General features: G+C 39.1%; 1 protein-coding gene across 4 annotated transcripts in view; it reads left to right on the plus strand.

Moving 5' to 3' along the window:
• Positions 1–15,741, plus strand: part of SEC22A (SEC22 homolog A, vesicle trafficking protein) — a 70,623-nt gene extending 54,882 nt beyond the window's left edge. For 3 of the 4 annotated variants that reach the window (XM_025875318.2, XM_025875325.2, XM_025875330.2), the window contains exons 6-7: positions 3,224–3,289; positions 13,176–15,741. In XM_025875318.2, coding sequence (XP_025731103.1) covers positions 3,224–3,289; positions 13,176–13,376 — 267 coding nt within the window. In that variant the 3' untranslated portion in view covers positions 13,377–15,741. Of the gene's footprint in view, positions 1–3,223; positions 3,290–4,998; positions 5,287–13,175 lie in introns of those variants that run through there. The other variant, XM_025875349.2, reaches the window with a different exon arrangement.
• The last annotated feature ends 7,124 nt before the right edge of the window (positions 15,742–22,865 follow it).

Here is a 22,865-nt window from a genome sequence, read left to right on the forward strand (position 1 = left end):
GCACCCCCGGTCTTTCTGTGACCCTGAGGGTCCTGAGACCACACTGTCCCGCGAGGGTTCCACCCCCCGCTTAGCCACTGGAGCGACGTCCCTCAGCGGAGCCGACTTCTAAAAGTTCCGATTTTGTGCTCCGCGGCTCTATCAGTTGCCAGAAGCGGCGGGGGGAGGTCCCCTCCCCCGCCGTCTATCCTCCGGAATATCGCCTGGATTCACTTCTTTGCACGTCCTACCTTCCAGAAAGTGGTCGCTTTTCTGTTCAGAGTGTTGTTCCTATTCTTATCTTCGATCTCCTGTTGAGTTCGTAGGTGTTCAGAATGGTTTGATCCCTATTCAGCTGAATTCCTGAGACCAGACGAAATCCAGGTCTCCTACTCCTCCGCCATCTTGCTCCCGCCAGTACTCTCCTTTTATATCCTGTACACCCACCTGTCCCATCAGTTATCATTTTGAATGGGAATTGTTGGTTAATGTATCTGCCTTCTTAATCAGAAAGCGTACTCCTTGAGTTCTTATGGATTTAGTTGTCTTCTATTCCAGGTCTAGTAATATAATACCTGACTCCTAAGTGTTTACTGAATATTTATTGAATGGAAAATATATTTATAGACAATCTTTGGCAAGTCCATAGAAATAGATTTTTTTAAGCTCAGCTCAACTTGGCATGCATTTGTTGAATTCCTACTATGTGCAGTTTCATGCAAGTAGTAAGGTTGAATTTCTGCCTTGAAGAAAGGTTAGGGTGGTAGGATTGGGGGAGTGGGCAAAATGGGTGAAGGAGATCAAGAGGTACAAATTTCCAGTTATAAAATAAATAAGTTATGGGAGATGTAACATCAACATGGTGATTATATTCAATAATATTGTGTTGTATATTGAAAATAGCTAAGAGAGTACTTAAAAAGTTCTCATCACAAGAAAAAGTTTTGTAACTTTGGTGATAGATGATAACTAGATTTATTATGCTGATCATTTTGCAATATATACAAATAAAGAATTGTTATGGTGTGCACCTGAAACTGATAAAATGTTATATGTCAATTATACCTCAATTAAAAAAAAAGAGGTTGGGGTCTACTTGAAGAAGATAAGGCCAGTATACTACAGGTTTAAACAATACTAGAAGGTAATCTAGTTATCTGATAAATGATGCACACAGTAACCTCAGGGAGAGAGAAGTTGGTGAATGAATTTGAGTACTTACTGTGTGCCAGTTAGCGTTCTGTGTGTTTGCAAATGTTATTTAATCTCTACAACTTTTATTTTTTAAAAAAGGAAATTGAAGTTAAATAGTCCGAAGACCATACAGATAGTAAATAGACTTGAACCCAGGTCTGACTGACTCCAGGAACATGCTCTTAAGTGTTCTAAAGACAATTAAGAGAGTTATAAAGTGATATTATAAATTAATGGAAAAACCAATATCCAATTATAGGGTAATTAAATCAATGGTATATCCCCACAATGAAAGGTTATATAATCACTACAAATCATGTGGTTGAGGAATATTCAGTATCTTGAGAAAGTGTTTATGATAAATGTGTAGTACTACTAAAAAGCAGTATATAAAAGTATGATTCCGTTTTTTTAATGTACATATATTTTTGTATAGAAAGATCGGAAGGAAATACATGAAATGGTTAGTAATAATCCCAGGGTTATGGTATTATAGACTATATGAATTTTTTTCTTTGTAACAGTCTGTTTTCCGAATTCTGTACAATGAACATAAGCTTTTATAATCAGAAAAAAAATCATTTAAAAAATAAAGGATTAAGAAAAAACAAGCAGAATTTAAAGTCTTAGAATTATTAAAGTTAGAAAGGTTTTGTGACCTTCCGTGCCTCTGAGGTAGAACAGACCTAAGCATCCCAGACAGATTAATGGTTCCTCTTTTAAGATCATCTCACCAAGATAAGCAACTGTCCCTCTGCCTTATGGTCAGTTCTGTTGCCCGATGGCAAGTGGAAAAGGAATTTTCTCTGTATATTATTTCATGAAGACGTCATGAGAGACACTCCCATGTCTTGTGAAAATTTTCATTGTGTAAAGATACTTTTTCTAAAATAAGGGCCAAATGTAATGCTCCTGCCTGGGCTTTATGTTTTACCTCATAAAACACTGAAAGAAATTTAATATAGATATTTAAGAGGAATCAAAATAGAATAGAAAAACTTGGGTTTTCTGTTAGTTTTCCATTAGTTTTCTTTGAAAAGAAACATTCTGCGTATGATGTATCTCTTTTTCTTCTGGGTGGCTGTTTTTCTTGCACAGCATGTGTGACTGTTCTCATTGGGATTTAGCACACTCTAGTGGACAGTAACTTTTCAGTTTTTTTAATCATGTCAAATTACTTTATTGGATGATTCAATGATCTGCTTACCTGATAGTAAGGTTTGTCAATATTTATTTGAGTCAAGTAGTGATCCTAGTGAGCGGGATTGACTTTATAGGCCACTGGGGTGTTATACATCTTTATATGTTGTTTTTTTTTTTTTTTTTTTTTCCAGTAGAGAAGAGAGGTTTTTTACTTTATGTGGAAATTTTCCCATTGGCTTTCATCTTTTCTTGGGTTAACTAAGAAAAGAGGCAGAGCTGAAATAAAACAAGAGCATTTATTTGGGGTCTCAGAATTGCAACTTGGGGAGCACAGATTGGGTAGCAACCCAAATTGTGTCCCTTTAGGGTACAAAAGTCAAGGGTTTAAAGAAGACAGAAAGGAATGTTTGTATGTGTTGTTTACAAAGAATTTTGTTTGGTGTTGGCATCAGAAAACTAATCTTGGCTGAATATAATTGGTTGCTAAGGCTGTCCCTAAGCAAATTCTCTTACTATAGCAAATTGCAGGGGTTCAGGCAGAATCCTTGGAATATTTGTAGTTTGGCCCAGTTCAGAGTTCATGGTTTCATTAGGTGAGGACGTGCATAAATCTAGAGGAGATGGCCTCTGACACCATTTTAAAACTCCTTGACATAAGTGATTTCATTTTCATTTCACCTTTCACACATGGGTAAGATGAAATTCATGGGCCAAAACAGAGGAAGACTGGTAGTCTCTGTGCCTCACACTCCTTGGAACTTTTAGGACTCTTGAGAATTTTTATATACCATTTTGATAAAAATTTGACCATTTGTGCATAAACATTGCCGTATCCTATGCTGATGGATTATTTTTGGAAATGGGCTTCCACCAGGAAAAAAGTAACTTTTAATTTTGTTTTTTGCAGAGTGATGGTGAAGATTTTAATTACGTTGTTGCATTTTTCCTTGGAACAGCAGCCTGCCTTTACCAGGTAGGTTCTCTCCAAATTTTGAGAAATACTTTCCTATTATTGTTTCAGGTATTAATTCTCTTAATTGTGCACTTAAATAAATAAAAATAATGTCTGAGTTCTTTGCCTCTCTTTTGAGCCTCTGTTAGCTTTATGATCTACATCTCTATTTTGAATGGACCTAGATCCCAGTGTATTTAACGTTAACACTCTTCTCTGCCAGGTTTCAGTGGTAGTATGTCATCTGCCTGTGGCGGTAAAGGCTATTTCTAGATTTTTTGGTTATTGATTATTGAGCCTCAGGGCTCTGCTTATACTTCAGCGTGAGGATTTTGTACTTTTGGGAAAGTCTTTGAACAGGCAACAGCAAAAGCAGGATCCTCAAACTGAGGAATGTCTTTGCTGAAACATGGTACAGCAAGCAATACCTTTTGACCTAACTTTTGTAAGCGACACATTTCTCTGGCTTGCATAGAAAGAATGTTAGATTCAGGACTGCAAACATAAGGCTACCTAAAAAACTCAATAGAAGTCTCTAGTGAAATACTTTGAATAGATGCATTTGACTTTACGTAAAGATAGACTAGAGATTTTAGTTTCAAGTGGGCCTGCTTTTTAAAAGCCCCTAATTTTTCTTAATCATTAGTATTTAGAAATTTTCTATACACTTTGACAGATTTAATTATAATGAATGACATTTCATGCAGGAAACGTTAACACTTGTTAATGTCACAAGTGCTTTAATTTTATGTAGCATTCTTGTATAGATTTTTTTTTAAACTTTAATCTCTACAGTTCTCTCACACAGAGGATATTATCTCATTTTTGAAAATGAGAAATCTGAGGCAGTTTGAAATCACATGGCCCAGTAAGCGGTAGAGTCAGGACTTAACTCTGGGTCTTCTGATTTTAAATATTATATTCATTCCACTATATTATGCTGTTTGTAAGCACAATTCCTATATTTGTATAATTCTATAAAGCTATAAAATTATAATTTTATAACTCATATGCATTATTTCATATGATTCTAAAACAATGTGAGGTAAATGTTAACTTTAAAATAATTTTATGAGGAGTTCTTGTAAAATGTACTTTTGGCTGCTTGGCCTTAATGAAATGATTTTATTCATTTATTATATTTTAAAAATTACTTTTTATCAAAGAGCCTTAATGAAATAATTTTAAAGACTACTTATAATTGCAAACTGTATTGTGCTCCTACTGTGTGCTAAGCCCTTTATATTCCATGTACCCAGGAAATCCTCACAGGAAGTCCCACGCTAGTCTTGTTATGATTGCCGTTTTTCACTGAGGTCCATCTAGCCAGTTCGTGCAGTCAGCGGCTCAAGCCCCGGTCTGCAGGACTCCAGATCAGTGCTGTTGTTTAGAGAGATAACATACCTCTGCTACCTTCCCCGGAATAGCTGAAGAGAGTTCTCAGAGGAGCGCTGTCACTCAGGGATTCTTGTACTTGAGAGAGGTTAAATGGATTCATGCTTTAAAAAAGAAAAGCAAAAAGCCAGTTTTCTTATTGACAGGCATGAAACTGCATGCTTTCCAAATATACTGAGCAGAGTGATAATAACGCTGGCTTTTTCCACAGTAAAACATGTGATTATATTTTACCCTATGACATGCTCCGTCTCCAGTTGTCAGAGTGTTTTTTAATCCCCTTTAGATCAGACCTCAGAGGCTAAGGCCACATAGTTTGTTGTCTTTTTCTCTAGGCTGTGGGTACTTATGGACACACAGAGCTCAGCCAAATAGAAGTAATCTTGCTGTGGAACATTTGAAAGAGGAAATCAAAGGATCTAGAAACTAGAGACTGTTCTTTTTTCCCCTCAGTGCTTTATTTTGAAAACTCTCATACTTCCAGAAAAGTTGAAAGACTAGTATACTTAGAGCCACCAATTATTAACATTTTGTAACACTTTCTCTATCTCAGTCTCTTTTTGTATGTACATGCCTATAGTATGTTTATTAGTTGTTTATAAAGTAAATTGGAGACACATGTGAGTATACAGTTGTTTTTCCTAATAAACTTTTTATTTTGAGATAATTGTGATTGTTATAAGAGAGATATATAACCTTTACCTGGGTTTCCCCCAGGAGTACTATCTTGCACAACTATAATACATTATCTCAGCCAGGAAATTGATGTCATTGTGGGTAAGATATAGAACATTCTTATTGCTACAAGCACCCCTTTGAAGTTGCCCTTTTAGAGCCACATCCACTTCCCTCCTGCCCCTTCATCTCTGGCAACCACTAATGTGTTCTCCATTTCTAAAATTTCCTCATTTTAAGTAATGTTATATAAAGGGAACCATATAGTATGAACTTTTTGTGATTGGCACTATTTTGCTCAGTATAATTCTCTGGAGATTTATCCAGGTTGTTGCATACATCAATGGTTTGTTCCTTTTTGTTGCTGAATGGTATTCCGGGGTATGGATGTAGCACAGTTTGTTTAATCATTCACCCATTGAAGGGCATCTGGGTTGTTTCCAATTTGGGGCTATTATAAATAAAGCTGCTATAAACATTCATGTACAAGTTTCTGTGTGAACATAAGTCTTCGTTTCTCTGAGATAAATGCTCAGGAGTGCAATTGCTAGGTCTTGTAGTAGTTGCATGCTTAGTTTTATTGAGACAGACCCAGTTCTCCAGAGTGGCATTCCATTTTACATTTACATTTTACATTTTTACATCACTCACAGCATTGTGTGAGTGATCCAGTTTCTCCATATGCTCTCCAGCATTTGTTGTTATCACTATTTTTTATTTTAGCCATTCTGATAGCTGTGTAGTGATCCCTTATATTGGTTTTAATTTGCATTTCCCTAATGGCTAAAAATGTTGAACATTGTTTCATGTACTTATTTGTTACTTATGTGTCCTCTTGGGTGAAATGTCTTTTCATGTCTTTTGCCTATTTTCTAATTGGATCATTTGGTTTTTACTGTCAGGTTTGAGAGTTCTAGCCATCTAGCCCGTGTCAGAATTGTAATTTGCAAGTATCTTGTCCCAGTCTGTAGCTTGTCTTTTCATCCTCTGAACCAGGTCTTTTGAAGAGCAAAAGTTTTTAATTTTGATAAAGTTCATTTTATCACTTCTTTCTTTTATGGAATATATTTGTGGTATCAAGTCTAAGAACTTTTTTTTAATTGAAATATAGTTGACACATAGTGTTAACTAGTTTCAGGTGTGAACATAGTGATTCCACAGTTTACACCTTATGCTGTGCTCACCACAGTGTAACTACCATCTGTCACCATTATAATTCCATTGATTCAAGTCTGAGAACTCTTTGCCGACTCCTGGACCCTAAAGATTCTCTCCTTTGTTTTCTCCTAAAAGTTTTTTTTTTAAGATTTTATTTATTTGACAGAGAGAGACACAGTGAGAGAGGGAACACAAGCAGGGGGAGTGGGAGAGGGAGAAGCAGGCTTCCCGCCGAGCAGGGAGCCCGATGCGGGGCTCAATCCCAGGACCCTGGGATCATGAGCTGAGCCGAAGGCAGACGCTTATGACTGAGCCACCCAGGCGCCCCTAAAAGTTTTAGTTTTATGTTTTACATTAAAGTTCATGATCCATTTTTATTTATTTATTTATTTAGACCGTAAACCTATTTCTAGGATTTACTCTTTTTCTTTGTGCTTCCACAGGGACCACAGAGGCTTTTATTTGTCTTTCACATTGGTATTGTTGTATTATTCAGTCTTGCCACCTCTGGTTTCCTCAAATACTCTGTTAGATTACTGGAAAACACTATCATTACTCAAGACTCCACAGCGTCTTCCTACTCTCTACCGTATGATGCTTACATTACTCAGGCTAGTACGTCAGCCCTCCATAATTTGGCCCCACTCTACTTAAATCATCAAAGTGGATTTCCTGCTACTCTCCAGGGACATCCTGCACCCTAGAGTGGTCTCGTCACTGTGCCACCCCAGGCCTTTTCTGTGACTCTGCTCACTCTGTGCACTGTTCTCGTAGCTGCCTTCCTTGTGCTCCCCTTGTGCCCCTCTCTTACGCATCCTTAGGAGGCTCCATGCCCTCCATGTCGACCCCCCGCCCCCGCCCCGGTGGGACTCTCAGAGTCTGTCCTTTCAATCCCGCTGCAGCCTAATGCCTCGCGGTTCTGCCACCGACCCCCCAGCTGTTTTGAGAGCTCTGTGAGGGCAGGCAATGCTATTTTTCTCTTCCCACTTGGTTTCTGCAAAGTGCTGAGCAGAGGGAAAGCCCTGGCCAACTCCTGAGGAGGGTGCTATGAGGAGCAGGTTCCTGGGCAATGTCCTCTTCTTTTCCCCATTCTTTCCAGAAGCCTCTCACGAGGAGGCCCGGTCCAGGGGCAGAAGCAAGTTAAAGGAAGCCCTGGAATGGTGGGGTTCTCAACCCTGGCTACCTATTGTAAGCATTTGGGGAGCTTTAAAAAAATATAACTGCTTGCTCTCTTCCTTCTCCTGCCCTGCTCAGTGGTTTAGAATTTAATTGGTCTAAGGCAGGACAGCACTGATGTGTTCTCTAAAGCTCCCTAGCTGACTCTAGTGGTTTCTTTCACTAACTGAGCCCTACTGCTTTCAGGCCCCAGCCCTTTTGGCATGCACCCCTTCCAGCACTTTCCTGTCTTGTTTCCAGGCAGGAAGTCATCCTAGCACTGGCCAGAGACTCCAGAGAGACTGTCTTTAGATAAATATTCTGGCATCAGCTGTTGCCTGGAGGACATTAGGAGAAGGAAGGGGAAAATGAAGGGGGGAAATCAGAGGGGGAGACGAACCATGAGAGACTATGGACTCCGGGAATCAAACTGAGGGTTTTAGAGGGGGACAGGGGATGGGTGAGCCCAGTGATGGGTATTAAGGAGGGCATGTATTGCATGGAGCACTGGGTGTTATACGCAAACAGTGACTCATGGAACACTACATCAAAAACTAATGATGTACTGTATGGTGACTAACATAATAAAAAAAATAATAAAATAAACACCTTTGAAAATCCATTTTTAATTAAGTTTTGTATAGATTGTATTGAAATGACTTAGATGATTAGATTGAGGGATTTTTGTGTTTTTGGTTTTGAGTTTTAATTTTCTTGGTTTTGTGTTGTTTTGTTTGTGAATGAATGGCCAATTGCTCCATTTTTTTGAAAAGGCTTTTTTTCTCCCCTGAATTGCTTTTGCATCTTTGTCAAACATCAGTTGGATGTATTTGTGTACAGAGTTTTGTATTCTGTCTTATTGATCTATGTATTAGTCTCTCTGCCAGTACCACATAGTATTGATTACCGTGACTGTATAATCTGTATTAAGTTCCATTTTCTTAATAGTTACACAGTTATTCAAATTATCTTTCTCATAATACATGAATTATGTTAGTTTGTATTTTATGAGGAAGTGATCTATTTCATCTTACCAAGTTTATGTGTGTAGAACTGGTTGTAGTATCCCCTTACTATCTCTCTCTTTGGTGTCTGTATGATCTGTAGTGATATCCTCTACTTCATTCCTCATATTGGTAATTTGTATCTTCTCTTTTTCTTTGTCAGACTTACTTGTTAATTTCATCGATCTTCTCAAAGAACCTGCTCTTTGTTTTGTTTTTTTCATATATTCAATTTTTACTGATTTCTGCTCAATTTATTTCCTTCTTCATGCTTGCTTTGGGTTTATTTGACTCTTGTTCTAGGTTCTTGAGATGGGAGCTTTGATAATTGATTTGAATTTTTCTCTTGTAATATATACTTTTAGCATTATACATTTCTCTGTTTTGAGCACTTTATTATCTGTGTCCCATAAATTTTGATATGTTGCATTTTTTTCATTTTATTTCTTTCTTTCCAAGTTTTTATTAAATTCCAGTTAGTTAACATAGTGTAATATTAGTTTCAGGTGTAGAATTTAGTGATTCATCTCTTAAATACAACACCCAGTGCTCATCACAATAAGTTCCCTCCTTAATACCCATCACCTCTTTCACCCATCCCTCTGCCCACCTCCCAGCAACCCTCAGTTTGTTCTCTGTGGTTAAGAGTCTGTTTCCTGGTTTGCCTCTCTTCACCGCCCCCCATCTCTTCTATTTTGTTTCTTAAATTCCACATATGAATGAGATCATATGGTATTTGCCTTTCTCTGACTGACTTATTTTGCTTAGCATAATACTTTCTGGCTCCCTCCATGTCATTGCAAATGGTAAGATTTCATTCCTTTTTTAAGGCTGAGTAATATTCCATTATAAATATATATATGTATATATATATATATATATATATATACACACACACATATTTAAATTTATATATATAAAAATGGAATATTATATACACATATAATGGAATATACATAGGAATAGAATATATAATGGAATATATATAGGAATATAATGGAATATATATATACATATAAAATGGGATACACACACACACACCCCATGTCATCTTTATCCATTCATCAGTCGGTTGACATTTGGGCTCTTTCCATTGGCTGATATGTTGCATTTTATTTTCATTTAATTCAATGTATTTAAAAAATTTTTTCCTTGTGGCTTCCTCTGACCTATGGATTATGGGTTATTTGGAATTGTGTTTTGCGTCCAAGAGTTTGGAGATTTTCCAGTTTTCTTTCCATTATTGATACCTAGTTTGATTCTATTGTGGTTGGAAAACACTCTGTGTGATTTCAGTTCTTTTAAATTTGTTGTAATTTATTTTGTGGCTCAGAATATGGTCTGTCTTGGTATATGTTCCATGAGCACTTAAACAGAATGTGTATTCTACTGTAGCTGAGTAAGTGCTCTATAAATGTCAATTAGGTCGCGATGGTTGATGGTGTTCAATTTTCTGTATCCTTGTTGATTTTCTGTCTAGTTCTATCAGTTGAGAGAGGAGTATTGGAAGTTTTCAACTATGATTGTGGATTGGTTTCTCATTTTAGTTCTATGAGTTTTTGTAGCTTTGTTTGGCTCATACGCATTTAGGATATATTGCCTTCTTAGTGGACTGATCCATTTATCACTATATATCATTATATAATTTCTTATATAATGATATCCCTCTCTAGCCCGTTCTTTTTTGGAAATATATTTATCTGATATTAATATAGCCATTTCTGCTTTCTTCTGTTTAATGTTTGCATAATATATTCTCCATCTTTTTACTTTCACCTTGCCTATATCAGTTGAAGTAAGTTTCTTGTAGACAGATTAAAAGCTGTTTTTAATCCATTCTGCTGATCTCTGTTTTTTAATTGTTGTATTTAGGCCATTACATTTAATGTAACATTAATATATTAGGGTTTAAGTTTGCCATCTTATTTTTTTTGTTTTCTGGTTTTCATTTTTATGTTTTCTTTCTCCTTTCTTTCTGTGGGTTACTTGAACATTTTGTAGAACTCCATTTTTTTTTTTTTGTAATTTTTTTTTGTTTTTTTTTTTTTGTAGTTTTTTTTTTTTTTTTTTTTTTTTTTTTTGAGAGAGAGAGAGTATACCCGTGTGCGCAAGATTGGGAAGGAGGGGCAGAGGGAGAAGGAGAGAAAATCCCAAGCAGGCTTCACACCCAGCCTGGGTCCCTACGTGGGGCTCAGTCTCACAACCCTGAGATCATGACTTGAGCCAAAATCAAAAGTGGGACGCTTGACTGACTGAACCACCCATCTACCCCTCTTTGTATAGTTTTTAAATGGTTGCTCTGGGTATTGTGTTATACATACTTATCAGTTTTTTGGTGTTGTCATTTTACTAGTTCAAGTGGAACATAGAAATTGTATCTCCTTTTATGTCCCTTTGCTCTCCTCTGTTTATAATATAATTGTCTTAAATAGTTCCTCTACATATATTTAGAACCACATCAGACAGTGTTATGAATTTTTACTTCAGTCATCAATTTAGAAATCTCAGGAGGAGAAGGAGAACCTATTACATTATTTTGCTGACTGTTCTTTTTTGCTTTCTCAGTGTTCCAGGGTTTCTTCTTTTATTGTTTCCTTTCTGCTTAGAGATCTTCCTTTAGCCATTCTTTTAAGGTGTATCTGTAGATGTCAAATTCTGTTAGTCTTTCACCTGAGAATGTCTTTATTTCTCCTCCCACAAGACAACTTACTAACTACAAGGGGAAAAATAGTTACTTCACAGTGGAGAAAGCTGTCAGACACCACCTTACCAAGAGATCAAAGTTAACATCACCAATTATAAGACATATTGCACATCATTTCTGTGGTATTCTTGCCCAAACTGCATGTCCTCACTTCAGTCTTGAGACAATATCAGGCAAACCAAAATTAAGGGACAGTCTACAAAATAACTGATTGATATTCTTTAGACTGTCAAGGTCATGAAAAACAGACTTGAGGAACTATAACAGATTTGAAGAGATATAACAGCTAAATGCAATAGGGAATCCTGGATTGGATTCTGGATCAGAAAAAGAGCCTTAGGACAACTGGCAAAATTCCAATAAAGGCTGTAGATTAGTCTACAGTATTGTATCAATGTTAATTTTGTAGTTTGATGATTATGCTGTGGTTATGCAAGAAGATAACATTAGGGGGAGCAGGGTGAAGGATGTATAAGAACTCTACGATTTTTACAACTCTTTTCTAGGTCCAAAATTATTTCAAAAGGAAAAATTATTTTTCCAACTTTTTTTACACAATGAAAATCACTCAAAATAAGACCTTACAGTTCATTTTGCTTGGATAGCAGTCTTCTCTTTAAGTAAGCAAAGTCCTAATTTGTATAAGAAATAAAAAGATTTAACAGAACATTTCCACATTCTTTCTGCATTGTTGCAAACACCCTAAAGCCCTTCCTGTACTGAAGCCTGGATAGAATTTCACACAAAGACTTCTGCTTCTTTCTTAAGACTTTGTAATCACATATAATTACTATATTTAACAGGTTGTGAATTTTAGATATCTTCTAGAAAACAGTTCTTTCAACAAATTTTTATTGAGCACTTACTGTGTGCCATTTTGGGCCCTGGATAATTGAGTGAACAAAACAGTAAAAAAATCTCTCCTTTCATGAAGCTTAGATCCTATTGGAAGAATATATATATATAAAACAAAACAAGCATATTTTTAAAGTGTGTTTATAGTTATATTGTGGAGAAAAATAAAGCAGGAAGAGGTGAATGCCAGGATTTGGGGCTTATGGGGGGTAGTTTCTTTATTATATTTTCTAAAATAGCACTTACTACATTCTCTGTCCCCTTGTTCCATCTTTTATTTTAAGACATAACTATTTGGTATTTTATATACATATATATGATCTTTTATATATGTAATCTTTCTCCCTCCATTAGAATTTAAGCTCCATGTGAGCAAGGGCTTTATTTGTTTACTGGAAGCTAAAGAACAATGCCTAACTTGTAGCTGGCCCTCAATAAACATCTGTTGAATGAATTCAGATACTCTACCTTGCTTATTAGTTCCTAGGCACTTAATGGGGGGGTCAGTAAATATTTGTGGATTTCATTAATATGCAGACTCAGATTATATGAGACCATTTTGCTATGGTTTGTTTGAGGTTTTTTGTACTGTTCTGGGGTGAGAATGAGAGATGGAATCCCCTCAGACCCTGAGAATGCTTTATCGTTGCCTGTCACCTTGAGGAATGTGTTCAGCCTGTTTGCAAGGGAGTCATCCAGTTGTAACTCCATTTTAAATATGATACAAAATGTTGTGTCTTTTGACAGATGACAAACATAAAAGGAAAAATCTGTTTTCCTTTCAAGCTGTAGAGCTTTCATAGCTGAATGTCTTAAAGAGGCTACATTATCTTATCTGTAAATGAAACATCCCTTTATTCCACTCTTAAATTTTACCCTGTGGCCTGTTAAAATTTTGTAGTAGAAGCATCTATTTCTTTTCTTGTAACCCTAATCATCTTTCATTTTATATTTTGAACAGTGTTACTTACTTGTCTACTACACCGGCTGGCGGAATGTCAAATCTTTTTTGACTTTTGGTTTAATCTGTCTGTGCAACATGTATCTCTATGAACTGCGCAACCTGTGGCAGCTTTTCTTTCATGTGACTGTGGGGGCGTTCGTTACACTGCAGATCTGGCTAAGGCAAGCCCAGGGCAAGGCTCCTGATTATGATGTCTGACACCATCCTTCAGACATGTTGCCCTGGCTTCTGGGGAAAAAGGAAGAGGGAGCCTATCTTAACTGCCACTGTGATGAAGAAACTGTTCACCACATTCAAGAAGCTCTGCTTTCTTTCTGTCCAACTATCCTGTTTGTTTTAAGTCAGCATGGCATGCCTGGGAGCATGCGGTACCTGCTAGGCCGACTCCTCACGTTAGCCGTGAGATTATTATTCAGAGGAGGAGGAGACTGCTCTCCACACGGCCACGGCAGCGGACGAACAGTCAGAAGCCATTGGAAGAATTGGCCAGCGGTCCTGAATCCTTCTGAAGAGTTCAATCAAAAACTGTGTGTGGTCCGTGCTCTTGAGGACCAAGCGGGGACTCTACAGCCTGGGTTCGCCTTTGTGAGGCCTAAGTAGAGCCTAAATAAAAAGATGCCGTGGAGTTTCTGTTTCAGACGACTTGCTAAATATCAGATTACATGCACATTTTTGGTACCAAGAGTTTATGAAGTCCAGGATGGTGTGGAATTGGTTCTTTTTCCTTTTATATTTTTGCTTGAATCTTATCTGGAAATCACTTGATATAGGAGAAGGCTTTTTTGAGCTTATCTCTAGAACATCACAAGTATTGAAAACACAGTAACATATGTTTCCTTTCTAGACCATGTTTGTAGTTTCTTTTGAAATTACTTTTTAAACATGTGATTTGTTAGATTATATAGCCATTGTTCCCCAAACTTCAGTCACTTGAGTATTACATACACTGTTATTTCTTAGTATTTATCTTTTTAAATCTTCAAATAGTTTAAAAAACAAACTAATCTCTTCTCCGAGAGGAAAACCAGCATCTATTTACCAGGAATAACTACAAAATAAAAGATGTTATTAAATTCTAACTAGATACTAATGCCTCCCAAGGCTCTGAATCCAAGAAGCCTGCTCTTTGTTAGGGTGAGAGAGATGTTACCCAGCACCAAAATGGGGCGCTTTCTGTGGAATTATCAGAAGGATAAAATTGTAAAGGGAATGACATTTCACTGTGATTCTGTATTATTCTGTGTTGTATACCACCTTAAATACTCTTGTGTGCCACCGTGGTGTGGGTCCTGCTCTGTGGAAACACTGAACTGTACTAAGAGAATCAGAAGGTAACAACTTCCAGCAAACTCTTAGTATTTTGTGGCTTTGAGGAGTTCAGCTCCTAGTATCTTAGAGAACTTGTTTGCTTTTTGATAACATTATAAAGGTTGTTTAAGCAGTTATGAATTAATAATACAGGAAGCACAGTTTGATTCCATTAGCAAGATCTGCAACTCTCCTGGTTTCGGAAGGTACCTTCATTAATGATTTTCTTTTGTTTTTAAAGAAAAGATTCCAAGGAAAGTATATATAAGGTACTAAAATTTGATATCCAGAAGACAGTGAACCCATTACATATAATTCATGTTACTAAGTGTATTTATTAAGCAGAATAATACAGAGGGGTAAAGTCATTGAACCACCATGTTTGCCTGAACCTGTATATGTAGATATGTCTGCAATTGTAAAATCTTGCTTAACTAGAACCTTTTAGGAGAATGAGGCAAAAGGAAGACAATAAGCTTGTAATATCAAGGATTTAATTAAAACAGGAAATTCCATTTTGGTTTTCTGACTCTAACAAAACTGCACAGAAATTATGTATTTTCTGAGAGCTACCCCAAGATAGACTACATGATCCTAAATCAGCAAAATAAAGTTGGTTTATGTTTGGCATTTTGTACTTACTGAGCCAGGAGAGTGAAGTGGTTCAGTTTAGAAAATTTTTTCTGAACTAATGGTTAAAACAAGAAGAGTTCTTGTAAATAGCCAGGCAACCAAGAAGTTGGAGCATTCTGTGATTTTGCTATATATTGATACTTTATAGCTCTCTTACCAGTTGGTTCAGTTTGGTTCTCCATATTACTGAATTATTGAAATATAGTGGTTGGTGTTTGGATCATTCAGCCAGGACACTTTAAAACTCACCAGCTGTCTTTAAAGGCTTAATTTGTTTTTTTGTTTTTGTTTTGTTTTTTTCACTGCTATTTTGGATGATGGGATGTTTACATCTTAATGTAAAAAATGAAAATAGGCATAAATAATGTTTATGTATAGAAATGCTTTCTTTCATTATTTGGTGTCTGCATCGCTGAGTGTTTATATGACTTCTCTGCCTCTAACATGTTGTTGCCTAAGAAACTATTAAGAATTTGGAATGAAAAATTTTTGCCATGAGTGTAAAGTTCTGAAGCTCATTAGGCTTCTAATGTGTATGATAGTAATATCTTCCATTTATACTATACTTTTACTTTTAAGAACAAATCTGCATTTACCTAATTATAATGAGTTTTGTAGTGTAGGAGAATAAGTTGCCTTTTTTTTTTTTAAAGATTTTATTTATTTATTTGACAGACATAGCGAGAGAGGGAACACAAGCAGGGAGAGTGGGAGAGGGAGAAGCAGGCTTCCTGTGGAGCAGGGAGCGGGATGCGGGGCTTGATCCCGGGCCAAAGGCGGACACTTAACGACTGAGCCACCCAAGCACCCCAGTTGCTTTCTTGTCACATGTTAATGACTTATCTAGGGTCACAGAGCTAAGCACATACAACATCTTATCCCTTAGCTTTGGGGCTCTTCCCTACCAGAGTGGGAACTGATGAAGATAACTAAGGTTGTACTCAGGGAATAGGTTTGTTCTTGGTAAAATCAGGGAATTGGGGACTTAATGAGCTCAGGCCTGGTAGTGTCAAACCTAGGTGTCTATTAAGGTAATTCAGAAATATTGCTTTTTTATTAGGGTGTGCTGTGAAGGCATAGATGCTGTCTTTTATATCCTAAAAATAATTACAATATTTGCTTGCTTTTTTGGTCTGTATTTGAAATGTATTTATACCTGGCCTTTTTCCCAAAAGAACTTGAAGCATGATACCAAAATAAGACCTATACAGCAATGGTAATAATATGAACAGAAAGGGAGAAAAACAAGATCAGTGAAAATGAAAGGAAAAGGGAACATGTTGCTGTTACCAAGTATAAAATTTGACTCTTGAACTTCCTGCAAGTCACAGCTTAGGAGAAGGGGAACAAGTTTTGCATCGCACTAGCTTGCTCTGTAAGTCAGAGTACACCACTTCCTGGGGGGGGGGGGGCTTCTTCCTGAGGGATTCTCATAAAAATGTCGGCACTTGGGGCTCCTGTGAAATGCTAAAATGAACAGAATCCTCAACTGTTTTAGACATTTGCATATTGTGATTGTGCCTTGAATCCTCAACTTGTACCAGCTTTCAGAGGTACATTTAAGAATTTTTGGTGTGGTTTATAGAGGGTTTTGTTTCCATTAGGAAAAATTCTTAGCTAAAATTAGGTATGTGTTAAAGCTTGAAAATCCATTTGAGACAAATGCCTGGAGACATGGAGAACCTTTAGCTAATTTTGTAATTTTATAATTTATATAAAGTGAATGTGCTGTCCCTGGATTAGCACATTTATTTTGTATTAAATGTGGTCTTTTTCATAGTGGAATCTAGTCTGGAGAAATGTCTGGCTCCATTTCTGTTAGGCCATGTCTGGAATCTCATTAGATTTGATTTGTCAAGGCTCCACAGAGCACATTTGTTTGTATGAACCTTCACCTCCATGTCACGGAAGTGCTTCCTGCTGAGATTAGCAGCCCACCAAAAAGGGAGTTGCTTGGCCTTTATTCCAAAAGTTTTACTAAGGAAACTGGGGACCTCACTCTGAGCTGTTGGATTTCCAAGAGATACAACAGAATGCACGCACGTGCGTGTGTGTGTGTATGTGATTTTTATTTTAAGAAACTTATTTTAAAAAGAGCTATCATGGAGTATGTAGTAAAAGAACAAATAAATTGCAGTTGACCTCGAACATCAAGTGCAGGGGTTAGGGGCACCAACCCCTCCTTGTGCAGTCAAAAATCTATGTATAACTAGTTAACTACTAATAGCCTACAGCTTACTGGAAGCCTTACTGATAAGCAATTAACACATATTTTATATGTTATATGTATAATATGCTGTATTCTTACAATAAAGTAAGAAATTTTTTTTAAAAATCGTAAGAAAAATGCATTTATAATACTGTAATTATAAAAAAGTCCACATGTAAGTGGCCCTGCACAGCTCAAACCTGTGTTGTTCAAGGATCAACTGTACTTCCAAAGCAGCCAGCACTCGGATCGAATTGAACACTTAGCCTTACCACCAGTTATAGGTGACTCCTCAGGGCTGCCATCTTTGTCTATGGGCAAGCCTTCTTTGTGTTTTTCTGCTTCATCATCTCTAAGGAAATGCTGATCAAACCTGATTTTTAGTTTTAATTGGCTTTAGTAATATGCTACCTAAAAGTTACTCCAAGGGTGATGAATGAGTTTGTGTTGGCTGAGAATTTAAACTTGAATGGTTCTGTTGATGAGGGCTAGAGGTGTCTGATCATCTCCATCAGTGCTCTGAGACTGCTGTTGAATGCTGGCGTATTGCAGCCTCCTGTTTGAGCAATGAACTTTTCAAAGAGAAACTGTGGCTGCCACTATTGAAACCTCTTCCTTGAGTGGCCAGGCTCTCTAGATTACTTTATTTCACAGGTGAAGTCACAATGTTGAAGCACTGTGTGGTTGCAAGCCATGCGGCTGGTATCCTTCTGGCTCGTGAACAGTGATTGCTGTTGACGTGATGTGGGCTTGTTTTCTTCTGCATTGGCAGTGCTGGTGTGTAATAAATAGTCTTACTTAGCACAGTTGGAGACTGTAGGAAACTCAAGGAGAGAACAGGCTTAGCTCTCAAAGAGTTCTTGAAATCAAAAACCTAGCCTTACGGATTGTTCCTGCTCTTTCCTTGGTAACGAACCATATTCTCAGCCCCACCTTATGCACGGGTCCTGTTTGTGCTTGGCTCCTGCATCCCACAGCATAGCATGCAAGTGTCGCTGCATAGAAGCACAGTCAGGCTCCGTCTGAGAGTAGGAAGCAGGGCTCAACATTTGTCTTTCCCATTTGGTCCTGGCAGCCCCTCCCCAGCTCTGCCCTGATTGTTTGCCTGTTTTGTGCCAGTGCTTTTCTGTGAGGCTGGGTTGTCAAGGACCTTGCCTAAAGGTGAGCAAACAGTATGTGGCCTTCTACTTTGAATTCCTCCAGTGCCTGGGACTAATGATATGAATTCTTAGCGCCGTCTGTGGGCCAGGGCTAGGTCCTCCGACATGGTTAATCCTTACGGCAGCCTGGGGGATGGGCTAGCACTCTCTCATGTTCACCTGAGGAAACTTCACATTCAGACCCTGAGATTCAGGCTTAAATGATTCAAAAGTTGGGGTTCATATTTCTGTGCCACAGAATCTCAGGAAGAATATTCCTTGTGAGTTTGTGTGTGTGTTCCCGACAACCACTGGGCTTTTACTGTTCTAGCAGCAGTGAGAACAGACAAAGCTGACATGGAGGGGAAATGGCACTGTGTATGATAAGCACATCATCCTCCCAAAAAGCCTTTCTGTAGGCTCTCTTTTTTATAGACTAAGCATCTGAGGTCTAAAGAGGTTTAAGGACTTGAACTCAGTCACAATCTAGCTCATGTGGTGGCACCAAGATTTTATTCCAGATCAGTCTTACCCAGAACTCATGTTCTTAACCACCATGTAATATTAAGCTAGACAAAATGGAAATATATTGAAATATATAAGGAATAAATGTTGGAATGTATATATAAGTAATCTACATTACTTTTTAAATAAGAGATTGGTCAGTGCTAACTCCTGCAGTGTGGATTTTCCTCTATAGACTGAGTAAAATAGTTTCCTAAAATTCCTGCATCTGTAATGGTACCTGGGGACATGTGGCTGCAGGAGGTATGGTGAAACTTAAACGTGCCTTAGATTTTAGGGCAAGGAGCTATATCGTCTGGTCTTTGTAGTAAGACTAACTCATGAATTAATGATTCTTGATGTAGAATGTTAAAGCTTCACTGGTGATTCATTCGTTATAAACATTTACTTTCCCTTTTTAATTTTTTTTAAGGATCCATTTATTTTATGAATCATTTATTTAGTGCATAAGCAGGGAAGGAGGAGAGGGAGAGAGAGAATCCCAAGCAGACTCCCCACTGAGCACAGAGCCCAACATGGGGCTCAATCCCACAACTCCCAAGACCATGACCCAAGCTGAAACCAAGAGTCAGACACTTAACTGACTGAGCCACCCAGGGGCCACTCAGACATTTACTTTTTCTAACTGAAGGACAGAATTGATTGGTTCTTTAATATAAAGTAATTTTATGGAAAGTCTGCTTTAAATGGTCCCTATATCTGAAAATGCTAAACTAAAAATAGAACATTACTATTTGCAATTTTGAATAGTGATTATGAATTTGGAGCCCGACTCCCTGGCTCTCCCTTGTACTATCGTTGTGACCTCTGCAAGCCATGTAACCTCTTTGCCTCCATTTCCTCATCTGTAAAGTGGGGATGATAATAGTACCTTGGGCAAAGTGTTGCCGTGCGTATTTAAATGAGTCAATAAATATAGAGTACTTAGAGCCTGGCACAGTGAGTACCTGGACAGTGTGGTCCATAGCATTATGGTCTGTCTTGTCGGTGTTACCACTACTTTCAAGATAATAAGTCTCTTATGCTGTAAATGCCCCTAAGTAGAAGTCACTGTACAAAGTTTTCGGAGATCACCAGCTAAGTGAGGATTCTCTTGAAATGTCTAGCAGGCATGTTGCCTACCCTGGCAAGCTCTTGGGTGCAGACTTCTGGGCAGGGCAGTGAGGATGCATTCAAAGAGAGGAGAAGGGATTGGAGACACTCATGCTTGCCAAGCACCTGCTGTACATCGGGTGCTCGCTGAAGAGGTTATGTGAGCTTTTAACAGAATCCATCTGAGGTGTGAGCAGGATGACGTTGTCTGCTGTCACACAGCCTGGCAGTGTCAGACCGTGCTCTCTAGGACCCCACAGTCTCCCAGGTGCTGGAGTGCTGTCCAAAGGGGAAGGTGCCTCTGGGAACCTCACTTGTTCAGTGTGGCCCTAGCACTGTGGCCCCATCATTGTTTGCTTTGAACACTCTGATCTAGTGGGTACTCTTGAATGGTGGCTGCCCTAGAGCCCACCACTGTGTAAGGGCCTTCATGAGTGTGCACGTGTGTGTGGTCTCGTGGTCTCTGCTCTCATGGGAAGCAGAGGGTGGCAGAATGAAGCCAGCAGCCTCCAACCTGCGATACAGAAATAACATACTGCTGGGGATGTGAAGCTCAAGGCACTCTTAAAAAGTGCAAATGCAACATGGCTTTTAAAAGATTAGTCTGATGCAAAATGCAGCCCTCCAAAAAAAAAAAAAAAATCCCACATGAGCCAGGAAGTGCCACTCTAGCTAACTGACAAAGTCAAAGCACAGAAGCAAATTTTGCAAAATTGGAAAATAGAGATGCTGACAAACCAGAGATTCCAGGCAGGTCTAAATTAGAAATTGGCTGAGAGGGAGAAAAAAGTGATGAGGCTCCTCATGGACTCCAGTGAAAACTCTCTAATTCACAGGCCTAATAGAGCAGCAGTAGGAAAGGGGCCTTGAGGATGAAGATGCATTTGGCAAGTGAGGGGGTGGCTCCGTGGCATTCACTAGAAACAGACGGGTGGGTGAGGTGTAGGGCTGGCCAGCCAGTGGGGACAGAGTGCCTACTTTACCCTCAGCCCTAGACAGTGCTCGTCCTTCTACTGTCTTTCCCCTGCATCCCACCTTCCGGCCCTTCTGCTGGGCCTGTGAACCGAGGCTGAGCACCTGGCCCTCGGCACTGCATGGCCCGGGGCCCGTGGTGGGAAAGGCCGCTGGCCGCTACTGCTGGCACGCTGCCCGGAGGGGGCCTGAGCGAAGGCTTGGCCGCTTTGGCTTACAGGTGACCTTCCCGCAGATCCCCCTGGTGTGATGCTTATCTCGTTTGTCTGCCTTCAGCTTTAAAATCTTAAAATCCTAATTTGATTGTTTTATGTTTGTGCCATACTTGTGGTCTGGCACTTGAAGATTGGACAGGGTCCCACAAATATTTAGAAGCCAAGAATGCCAGAGAAGAAAGGAGCCTTGGAGGTCAGCCATCCCAGTGGCTGGACTTGGCTTTGTTCTTGTGTCTGTCCTGAGAAGCAGTGCCCCTGCCGGTGGGAAGGAAAGAGACGCAAGAAGTGGACAGCAAATACCGTATTTTACATTCCAAGACGGGGGGCGGTGGGGGGGAACCCCACCAGAGGGCTTTTTTGAAAATCTGAAAGGCTAAGAAAAGCTATAGTAGTATAGTAAGTGGACCTCAGTTCATCTGTTGTCAACCTTGAGAAGTGGCAGGCCCTCTGTCCCTGCAGGGTCATCAGTGCCCCGCCAGGTAGGCACAATGGACAGAAGTGCTTATGAGCTAGAGCCATAGCTTTTGTCCTGGAGGATCAGAGCAGCCTAGGAGATGCGCCGGTCCTTTCTCCCACTGCCTCCTGGGCCTGGGGGCAAGCACAAGTGAGAACATGTATGGGAAAGCTCTTTATACACTGGATGAAGTTCGTCCAAAGGCAGGGTGTGGGGGCATGGTGTTCTCTGCTCTGTTGTACCCTCCCCTGACCCCATCCTCACAGACAACACTAGCCCTTCCAACTCTCCTGCTGACCCCTGTGCTAAGTGGTACCTTGCCACGGCCAGCACGGCCCAGACTTAACAGCCCCTTCCTTCAGGAAACAATCTGTACAGCATTTGTTGTCTTCAGTGAGGAATTGTTTTGATTTAGACAAATTCAAAAGCTGTGGGTTTTCCACAGTGTGAGTCCCTGCCACTGCCTCCTCTTGTTCAGGTGGCGGCGAGGATCTGCTCAGCACCTTATTTCTGAGCATTGTACATCCCAGGGCCCAAGAATGCTTTCCTGCCCCACAATGATACAGGCTCAGCATCTTTTCCAAGCTCTAGAGGTTCACTTTCTGCTAATTAGCACCTTGTGGTGAGGTTGCAACATTACGGAAAATAATTTTTATCATGTAAAAACCACAGCTCTGGGCATCATCTGACTATATGCCACTCAGGTGATACTTGCTTTTGGAAAAGTTCCATAAGTGTATTTTTGAAAGTCTTAAAGTAACACGACTACCTGGTGAATATGTAACTTCAGCTTCCTCAGTGCACCAGGCTTCACCGTGCCTTCCCACAATGTTGCTAACCTCTCTCTACAATCAAATCATCACCATGCTGGCTGAAGTCCGGTCTTTGCTGTCAGTGGATGTTAAAGCGCTGTCCGGAACTCACTACACGTATCAATGGTGTCTTTGCTAGTAAGTTTTGCTAATTAACATCCCAGGTATGGATATGGTTTTGCAAAAAAGTATAAATCTCTAAGGAAGAAACAGATGTGTTCTCTGGAATGAGCTCAATGGAGATGGGAAGGGGACGGGCTCATGGAAGTTCTGAGTTGCATTCCTTGGCTGCCCTGGTGTGCACTGGGGTATGTGCACGCGGTTTCCC

This window comes from Callorhinus ursinus, unplaced genomic scaffold, assembly GCF_003265705.2.
Source record: "Callorhinus ursinus isolate GAN/ISIS: 27379988/994484 unplaced genomic scaffold, GSC_fseal_2.0 scaffold1, whole genome shotgun sequence".
Taxonomy (NCBI): Eukaryota; Metazoa; Chordata; class Mammalia; order Carnivora; family Otariidae; genus Callorhinus; species Callorhinus ursinus.